The 10,492-nt window shown below is 38.3% G+C and overlaps 1 protein-coding gene across 1 annotated transcript; it reads left to right on the forward strand.

Moving 5' to 3' along the window:
* Positions 1-1,948: 1,948 nt before the first annotated feature.
* On the forward strand, positions 1,949-2,944 carry NEUROD4 (neuronal differentiation 4). The gene has a single exon (XM_028125404.2). The coding sequence runs from the start codon at positions 1,949-1,951 to the stop codon at positions 2,942-2,944; it is 996 nt and encodes a 331-aa protein (XP_027981205.1).
* The last annotated feature ends 7,548 nt before the right edge of the window (positions 2,945-10,492 follow it).

A 10,492-nucleotide genomic window follows, 5' to 3' on the forward strand; every position in this document is an offset into this window, starting at 1 on the left:
GACTACAAAACAAGCATAAATCCCTGATTTCCCTCAAAGGTTGGCTCTAAGACTACACAAACGTTATTATAATTACTTGTGGAACATTGCGTTTCCCAAGCCTACTCCATCCTCTTTGGCCTCAGAGTGCACCTGCCTCAGAAAGGTCTGTGTTACTTTAACAGAAAGTTAATTAGGTCCTTCACCCTCCCTCTGGATATCTGGCTGAGTTAGAAGTGCAGCTCAGCACATAAGCTCCATCATCCATATTAAAAGTGGGATTTTCTAACTTGGCCTGGGCAGCCAGTTGACCAATAGGTTCCAACGTGTGTTTTCAATAAAGCTGCTTACCCAGGAAGCCTTATTAAGTGAGTAAGTCAAGCTGACATGATTTCTGTGCTGATTAACATGAAACCTAGGCTGTTTTTGCAATGTGGTAACATTAATTATTTATAGGAGGTAAATGAGGTTACAAGGAAAACAAACTCAAATTACCAGAAACAAATCAAATCATATATTTATATTTTTAAAATCTATGTACTAAATCCTGCTTTCATTGATTGAGGCCCAAGCTTTAAGGATCAAAAAATATCATGCTCTCTCCTTTCTGATATACAAAAGTGATGGAAGGTTTAACATTTCAAAGACTAAGCTGGTAAACAGGGATGTCCCAGTTGAGCTTCTCAGATACTTTTATTTGGTAAATTATATACCTCCAAATTGATCAGCAAATCTCAAAACAATTCACTCTTCCAGAATTGAACACAAAATGTTTACTAAACCACCCATGTCTTCTGGTTTTCAAACTGCAATATTGTCAAAGAAAATTCTGATTAAACACTATATGTTAGGCAAGTGAATTAAAGTAGTCAGCCTATTTCAATGTTTGCAGCTACTATGTTCTGTTAAGTTGCAATTTGTTCCAGATTTTTCATTTTTAATGAAGTATTATTATAATAGTTGCACTAAAATAATCTTAAATAAGCTTTGTAGACCTCTGGCTTATAAATCTAGTTGCTCTGCCATAGTCTTGTCTGATGATGTGAGATGCATGTGCAATGAAATAGTTTTCACTGTAACATATGGGAGAATTTAAAAAAATGGTCCTGCTCTCTTTTCCTGATCCTTTTAGACACCATATCACTAATACCTCCAACACCACTACACTAGACAGACCACAAGGTGCTTGCTGAAAAACAAAATGCTCTTTGGGTGATGGTTAGAGAAATAGTTCATGGTCAAGTGGGGTACCAGCCAGTTGTGGTATGGTTCTTTCCTAGGATGGCTGAACCTAACAGTTGGTAGAGTCAGTGGGAAACATGGAATGTTATAGGTTAAATGTATGTGGTAAGTCTCTAAACAGAGGCTGGGCAGTCCTCTGGAGAACAAAGTCTGAATGATCCCACCACAGTGTTTCATTTATTTTATAGTGTAAAATACAACAGTTTACTTACTAATATTCTTTTCAAATTTTGTAGTAATTATAATTATTTTATATATATTATATAGTTATAATTACTTTAGCATCCTCTCTTACTTTCAGGAATTTCTCTATTTGGACAATAATTTATATGCCTACCTTATGTACTTTCCTTTATGATCTGGATTCTGGTAAGAAGGAAAAATATGTTTGACTATTATATGTTATTTTTGCATAAAGTATCCATGAGACAAAGCACCAGGGAATAAAAAGAGTAAGGCACTGGCACTACAATGAATAACCAAGTCAATTTTCATTTTCTTTAGTTGATTTTCTTGTAATATGCCATAGCTATATTAGTGTTTTGGGCATTTATTTGAGTCTTAGATTACTTATTTAGAATGGTGGACTTGGACTAGATAATCATAAGTTGAATCCCAATACAATTCTGTGCTTTATATCTAAGACATAAAAAGAAAGTTTAGATTTAAGTCAAAGCAGATATTCACAGACACTAATCATTGTCATTTCCTTTTCCAGAATCTAGGAATGGCAAAACCCTATGTAAAATCCAAGGAGATGACAGAGTTGGTCAATACACCATCCTGGATGGACAAAGGTCTGGGCTCTCAGAATGAGATGAAGGAGGAGGAGAGAAGACCAGCTGCTTATGGGATGCTTGGCAGCTTAGTTGAAGAGCATGACAGTATTGAGGAGGAAGAAGAGGAGGAAGAGGATGGGGAAAAGCCTAAGAGAAGGGGTCCGAAGAAAAAGAAGATGACAAAAGCTCGCCTTGAGAGATTCAGGGCTCGGAGAGTCAAGGCCAATGCTAGAGAACGGACCCGGATGCACGGCTTGAATGATGCCCTGGACAACCTGAGGAGAGTCATGCCATGTTACTCAAAGACCCAAAAGCTCTCCAAGATAGAGACTCTTAGACTGGCCAGGAACTATATTTGGGCTTTGTCTGAGGTCCTGGAAACTGGACAGACACCTGAAGGGAAGGGCTTTGTGGAGATGCTCTGCAAAGGGCTCTCTCAGCCTACAAGCAACCTGGTGGCTGGATGCCTCCAGCTTGGCCCTCAGTCTCTCCTCCTGGAGAAGCATGAGGAGAAATCTCCTATTTGTGACTCTGCCATTTCTGTCCATAACTTCAACTATCAGTCTCCTGGGCTCCCCAGCCCTCCTTATGGCCATATGGAAACACATCTTATTAATCTCAAACCCCCAATATTCAAGAGTTTGGGAGAATCATCCTTTGGGAGCCATCCACCTGACTGCAGTACACCACCTTATGAAGGCCCACTCACTCCACCCTTGAGCATCAGTGGGAACTTCTCCTTGAAGCAAGATGGCTCTCCTGACCTGGATAAATCCTACAGCTTCATGCCACATTACCCCTCTGCAAGTCTAAGCTCAGGGCATGTGCATTCATCTCCCTTTCAGGCTGGTACCCCTCGCTATGATGTTCCCATAGATATGTCCTATGATTCCTACCCCCACCATGGCATTGGGGCCCAACTTAATACAATCTTTACTGACTAGGGCAGTAAGACAAACATTGCAGAGGATAACGTGGAAATGTTTTCATAATTCAAGTGGTTGAGCTGGAGATTCAATGACCTTAAAGGAACCCTATAGATATATATTGGACACAGTAGCCCCAGTCCATTTGGGCCCTTCTGCACCTGACACACTCTTTTCTCATCAGCTTCTCATACTGTATTGATTCCTCTTGTTAGGGTTCTCAAGTGAAATTATTGGACTGTTTACAATCATGTGGAAATAAAACAGAAGCCCTGGGCCCTATTCTAATGATGCCAAAAACTCATTGAATGATCTATGTCAATTAATTTTCCATTGCTGGCCTCTGTTTACTTACTGGTAAAATCGGACAATTGTTTTAAGTCTAGATGATTTCTAAAGTCCTTCACAGCTCTGAAATTCAATAAGTTTGGTGATCATGCCTATAAACTTCTTGAAACTGAAAGGATTGAAGAATAATAGGAAATGGACAGTATGTGTGGAATGATTAGATGGAATTGCCAAAGGAGCACAAGATGCATTTTTCTCTGGGACTTGGTAGGACTTCTTTGCATCTATCTAAAAATACCCTCCAAAGGCTAAAATCCTAACTTGGCTTTCACCGTGAATAACAGAGCATGTTCTTTAAGAGATTAGCTCTATTTCTTGTTGGTTGAAAGCTGAACATCCCTTCGTTAGTAATTTGAGAACCATAATAGAGATCTCATTTCAATTTGATGCTTGATAATACTTCAAAAACACTTCCTTAGTACTAGAGGTGGGGCAAGAAAGTCACTGTAACCCCAGACTCTTATGACCAATGGGACTCAGAGAAGTCATCTAGACCATTTCATAGCCTCAATAACTCAAAGGCTCTGGAAATTCTGAAGATGCTCGGGTGCAGCTATTGGAATCAACAAACAACCCAGGTCATATTCAAGAGCAATAAAATGGCTATTGGTTATACCAAATAACCATAGTTTGGGGACTTTCTATCTCACACCTGCCCATAGGAAAACCAAATTTTCTCTGGCAAGATAAATTGCATTTGGTTACAGAAAACATGGTTAAAACCACTGACCTCTGTCCATACCAATTATTATTATATTTTCTAGAAGGATAAGCACCAGTGAAATTATTGACCAAACTGGAATTTTTCCAAAGCATATACAATTCTTTATCTCTTCCCCCACTAATTGTTACTTCTTCCTCACTTCAAAAACATAATATGTTGTTACATATTGTAGATAACATCCCAAGTGAGCAGACATAGGGATGCAGAAATCAAATCCAAGGTCAGTGAATGCTTTTCCCAATTTATGTTTTCATCACAAGTTTATCCTGATTTGCAGGATGTTTATTTTTCTTCATGTAACTCTTCTTTCTTTTATATCAGCACTAATTTTGTCAATTTTTTTTCCAGAGAAATGTGATCTGAGAAATTTCACTGGCCTGTTCAATCTGCCAGGACAATTATTTAAAACAAACTAAAAGCCTAAATCGTTTACATGATAGTGGATCTCATTCTGTTCCTGCCAGAGAGGATAAGTTTAGGATGTAGGGTACACAAATAGGGCCAATGAATAAAATTGATAAGGCAGATTAGTTTGCTGTTTTCTACAGCTCAGCTATCCCCTAAAACCTGCCAAACTATCTGTGTATCTTGAATTTTTAACCCTCTTATTTATTATCTCCTTACAGTCTAAGTTACCTCTTTCCATTTTGCTTGCAGTGCTAGCCCTGCTGTATTTTGCACCCTTGGTTCGTAAACCCCCTTGAAAATATCCTTGCAGAGAGATCTTAAATCCCACGAGCTACCAAAATGGTTCCCCTCATCACACTGTTCTAGAGGGAAAAGGCAAGTAAACTGTTTACAAAATCATTCTTTCTGAGGCTATACTGGCACTTACCTTTGTGAGATGCTGTGGGGGATCTAGCATTTTCTGGCATTTAAGTTTGTAGATAATGAATGTTGTTGGAGTTATTTATTAGATATTTATTTAATTTATTTTTCCCTTCCTTTCTTTTTTTTTTTTTTAAAGATTTTATTTATTTGACAGAGAGAGAGATAGCGAGAGCAGGAACACAAGCAGGGGGAGTGGGAGAGGGAGAAGCAGGCTTCCCGCGGAGCAGGGACCCCGATGCGGGACTTGATCCCAGGACCCTGGGATCATGACCTGAGCCGAAGGCAGACGCTTAACGACTGAGCCACCCAGGCGCCCTCTCTCTTCTTTTCATGCAAATTTCTTGGGCTCCGTACATGTGCTTGCAAACCTTCCCTAAGGCTTTGTTTGGAAAGTAGCTCATAATTTTTCTAGGAATTCCTGAGTTTGGAGTGAGACAAAAGGAGGAAGTTAGTGCAGAATTACCTGTAATGATTTTATAAAAAGCAGCAATAATTTGAATGGCTATGCAATTTAATATTCTTAGATTCCCACCACCCTTCATTCTAAGATGAGCCAGTTGTTTTTTGGAAATCTGTTGTTTATGCTTTTGAGGAATATGATACCCATGAAACAGGCTTCCCTGGGATTGTTCAGAGAGACTTTCTAATTGAATTAAAATTTGGGAGTGCAGTATGATTGGAAAGAGTCTATTCTCTTACCCAAGGTGGTTTCATTCTTCCGTGGACTTTATCAAATTAAAAAAACCCTATTGTTTAAACTTTTTGTAAACAAAACAAAACACAAAACCCAGACTGTTTTTCTTCTCTTTTTTCTAGCAGAAATAAAACTGTGAGTTTTATTAGAAATTGTGTTGCATTGTCTGTCTTCAAAGTTTTTCTTCACTCTTGTCTATCATTTTTCTTGGACTCTATGTCCTGTGAGCAGTCAGCAAGAGCACAGGCCAGTCTGCCAGGAGGATTTACATCCCATATTTCAACTCATCTTGCCAGAAGATTTGAAAGGCCTAAACTAAGTAGTCAGAAGCCTAGAAGCACTGATCTCTGCCACACACATAATCAACTATGTAATCGGTAGTTGAGAAAAAAGGATCTTCCTATTTACAGAAATCTAGGGTAATAGACATCCTAAGACATTGAACCACAGAGAGCTGGACCGTAGGAAGATGCACTATTATCCAGAACTGGGCCTACCAACTTTTCAAAATTTATGAAGTATGTTTTTTGGCAACTGCTTTTTAACATTTCTTCTCTTGACTTTTTTGCTTTCAAGGTCTCTTCTTACGTGACTAAAATTCTGATGATAAAAGAAATAATAACGATGATGATAATAAAACATAGTTGGTTAGTCAAGGGAGAGAGTTGATTTAAGATACGGAAAGAAAGTCATCCTTCCACTGCTCTCCTCATCTGCCCAGGACCCACTCTCCAACTTGAAACCACTTTTTAAGCTTTAGTTTATTAGGTACCAAAGATCTATCATGCGTATAAAAAGATATTAAGTACATTAGGAACAAATATGAAGTTACATTATTTTCCCCTTTTCCCATCAGTGGTATAATATAACAGTTTTCATATTGCTTTTTATTTACTTCAACACACACCATGGAACATTTTCTTATGTCATAAAAAGTTTCTTAATCCTTTCTTATAGCTGGCAAGCATTCCATGTTAAAATACCATAATTTACGAAATCAAATTACATAATTTATATTTTTCCAATCTTTCATGATATTGAGTGAATAATCATGTACCCATGTCATTTGACACTTATTAAGAGAATCTTTACAAATAATATTCTGGAGGTATGAAGACAAACTGACAGATATCAAGAATCACATCTAACAGTTATTGGATGCTTACCATGTACTGTCGCTTTTCTAAGTGATTTACATGTAATAATTCATTGAATCTTAAAACCATCCCTACAAGGGAGACACTACTGTTATTTTCATTTTACAAACTAGGAAGTTTGTAAGTTGCTCTAAGGCATAGAGTAATCTGTTCAAGCTCACACTGCTAGTTAGTGGTGGAGCCAGGACTGGAACTAGTTGGTTTATCCAAAAGGTTTGAAATGATTCTTTGTGGTTATTTGTCTAGTAGGTACACAAGGATGTCATATCTGCAAGAAGCCAGAGCTGATGGAACTTTCTGACACCCTCCAGCTGTCCTTTACATATGACATCCTGTTGTATCTATGACCCAGGCTGGCCCATACCCAAGCTCTGCAATAGAATCTGAGAAGACTTTCCTTCCTCTGACAAAAGCTCAGCTTTGTATTGTATGTTGCCTATGTAGATATAAGTTAGCTCACAGAGCAATGCTTTGTTGCTTGAAAGTATCTTTCAGAGGGCTAAAATCTATTTCCCTGCTGTCATGTCATAGATCTTTAGAGCTTTAGAAAAAAGTTTTAGCGGGGAATTACAGAAATGAAAATTGCAAAATCTTCTATTGACAGAGGAGCAGCCTAGCTTCAAGATTATTTTTGTCTGGCTATATAACTTTGAAGTAGAGTTTGTCACTTTGATCGTAAACATTGGCTTTAGGATCGAATAAATGATATTTTATTTATGCAACTTCCTGGTTGAATAACCTCTGTTAAGTTGATTAATCCTATAAATCCTCAAATCTGTCAAATTTAAAATGGCAATAATAGTAACGGTTATGTCACAGGGTTAGTATGACGGGCTAATTGTGATTATACACCCAGAGCACAAAGCAAGTATCTAATAAGTGGTAATTACTACCACCCATGTTACCATTCATTATTCTTTCATTATATTTATGTTAACTTTTCTCTTTGCCTCCAATACATGACTGAGGGAGTGTCAATGGTGACTGCAGCAGGCCTAGGGCACCCATGGAATTCTTAGTTAAGAGGGTTGGATCAGGTGTGAAACTAACTGGTTGATAGTCCTGGACAATTTATTGAACATCTCTATGCCTCAGTTTCCTTCTGTATAAAAAAGACATAACAATTCTACCAATCCATGGAGTTGATATGAGAATTAAAAGTAATGATAATGCCAGTGAAGGGTTTGTCTCAGCTTCTGGCTCAAAGGAAGAAATCGACCATTATTATTTTTATTATCATCAGGGAGAAGATGAGGGAATCGAGAACAAGAATTGAGAACAAGGAGAGAGCAGATCCTTTGCATTTATATAATAAATCATTGTAGCCAACATCAAAATCCAAGCCTTTTGACCTACGGTCCATACACTGGAATATACCATTTTCTAACTCATCACAGGGACATGTTAAATAGAAATCCCCAGAAGCAAATTTCCTGAATTGGGGAAATAGGAAACACTGTATTTTTCTTTCTTTTCCTAGAAATTAGTATAGAGTAAAAAGACCCTTGTGGTAGCTTTTTGCTGTCATCTGGCCCGAAACCATGTAGAAAAAGAATACTATTACCTCACAAATACATAGTATTATATACTTCATTTCAATTTAATTTTATAAACAGTTATCGAACATTTCCTGTGGGCCAGGCATTAAGCCAAATGCTGGGAATACAGAAATAAATATATGACCATGCTTTGTAAGTTTATAGTCTGGCAGAGTATAAAATAGTAGAGCATTTTTACACAATTATTCAATATTAAGAGTAATGTGAGGCCAGTAGTTCAAGTATTATAAACACTGCCTGATAGAGGAAGAAACTGACAGATATTACTGATTAGCTAGGTCATTCAATCAGCTAGAAGTTAAGTCAGAGATGATCTGATTACAATGTTGTATGTTTGTTTATTTGTTTTAGATAAGTGAAGGTCTGCTGTATTTGGGGCTAAGTAAAACACATGTTCTGAAATAAGGTTAATGGATGATTATGACAATTTGGGATAACTTACTTGGTTAAATTAAGTAACCCCTCAAAGCCTCAGTTGCTTTGCTAAACTTGCTAAAGGTAATCACTACGAATATTACATAAAGCAAAGAAAACTGTGGCTCAGGCTAGATGCAGATGCATAGTAACCAGAGAGGTAGTCGATAATAAAATTTAAAGGAATCCCATCAGGGCTGTCCTAACACATGTGAAAATAAAATGTTTGATCAGTACTTCATATGTGTGTAAGTAAGTAAACTTACCAAATGTGAATTGGAGAAAATATTAGAAAACAATGAAGACTCAAGGAAAGGAAGAGGCAATTGCTGTTTGCTGAGCATCCACAGCAGGTATAAAGTTACAAACCTCAGTTTTCAATATTGAATCAGTCTTCAAAATAAGCCGCTGAAAGGGTTCCAGATATTGTAGAAACCTATGTAGAAATGTGAAAGAAAATATGAGGACGTGGCAAGGCATGCAAGCTGTCTGAGCTTCTGTTTTCTCATTTATAAAATGATTGTGTCATTAGATGCCTGAAGTTTCTCCCAGCTTCATATGCTTATGGTTCCATGAGGGGCCAGTGTCCATTTTCTCTGACAGGTAAAGTTGATAAGATAAGATAAAAGTTGATTAAGTCAAAGCTAACAGGTAAAGCAAAAACAGACTACAAAACATTAAAATGAAGTTTGGGGTTCTTGTGTGGCTTTATCATTAGCAGGCAGCTATTTTGAGGAACTGGGGTGCTTTCAGTTTGTTATCAACTTAGAGGGCAGTTTCCTAGCAATGAACTCACCCTCCACAGATGATGACAGAAGTAGGTTTGGCACCCAAAAGGCCCATAAGCTACAGAGAGCTAAAATAAATAAAGGTAAAATAATCAAAAATCAAATCAAGAAATTGCCTTATTCCTAGAATTGTGGTCCTTTCACTCCCTTAAATGGGAAAGGATAGGATGATGTTGACTATGTTATTTACTTGGTTACAAATACAGCATGTTTTCAGTTATCCATATGAATAATCCATGCTGGGGATGATTGATGGAAAATATTTCACATGAAGCTCATTTCTCTATGCCAGCTGATATGTTTTTTTGTGTGTGTATGTGTGTACACACATATGAATGTATCTACATTTGAAAAACATACATCAAGTTACATGTTTATATGTGTGTGTTTATGGGTGTGCATGTGTGTATTTGAAGTTATGTGTTGGTACATGTTGAACACACACATCCACACACACACACATACATATATGTACATGTATATATTTGGATGAGGTCTAAAGTCAAATGGAAACACTTCTGCATCACTTAATTTTTGGCAAGTCTATATGCTGGGTCCATTCCTTTGCTAACTCAAGGATAATAACCAAGCTAGAAAGCTAAGCACTGGCAAAGGGAGGTGGAGACAGCGGGTGGGGAAGGAAGTGGGGGAAGATCTCGAGTCTCCCATGGGACTGGACCTGGAGGGGCAACCTGATAATGGTAAGTGCTCTTCCTTGGTCGGAGCCTGTGCAGTCTCTTCTTCTGAGAGCTGGCCTCTGAACTGAGGCAGATCCAGGGCAGGCAAGCACGTGGCTGCCTCACCAAGGGCCAGGCACAGCCGCAAGCTGCTCAGGGACTCCTGGAGCAGACGCTCCCCTGGCTCCTGCTCAGCCCACTGTTGCCAGCCGTCAGCTTCCCTCCTGCCAGACCCCTGGGCATGCTGATGGGAATGGCACAATTACCTAATCCCTGCCCAGGGAGATCTAGGACACATGCAGACAGATGGAGGACCAGGAGAATTCAGAACTGTTCAGTATTGTAGGAGTAAAGGAGACAAGCCTGGGAGAGGT

This window comes from Eumetopias jubatus, unplaced genomic scaffold (genome assembly GCF_037043125.1).
Source record: "Eumetopias jubatus isolate StellerSeaLion01/CBP00866 unplaced genomic scaffold, mEumJub1_p1.0 scaffold_8, whole genome shotgun sequence".
Classification (NCBI taxonomy): Eukaryota; Metazoa; Chordata; class Mammalia; order Carnivora; family Otariidae; genus Eumetopias; species Eumetopias jubatus.

What these genes read in the sequence shown, in the direction of transcription:
- NEUROD4 (XM_028125404.2), top strand. Translation starts at nt 1,949, where the DNA reads ATGGCAAAACCCTATGTAAAATCCAAGGAGATGACAGAGTTGGTCAAT.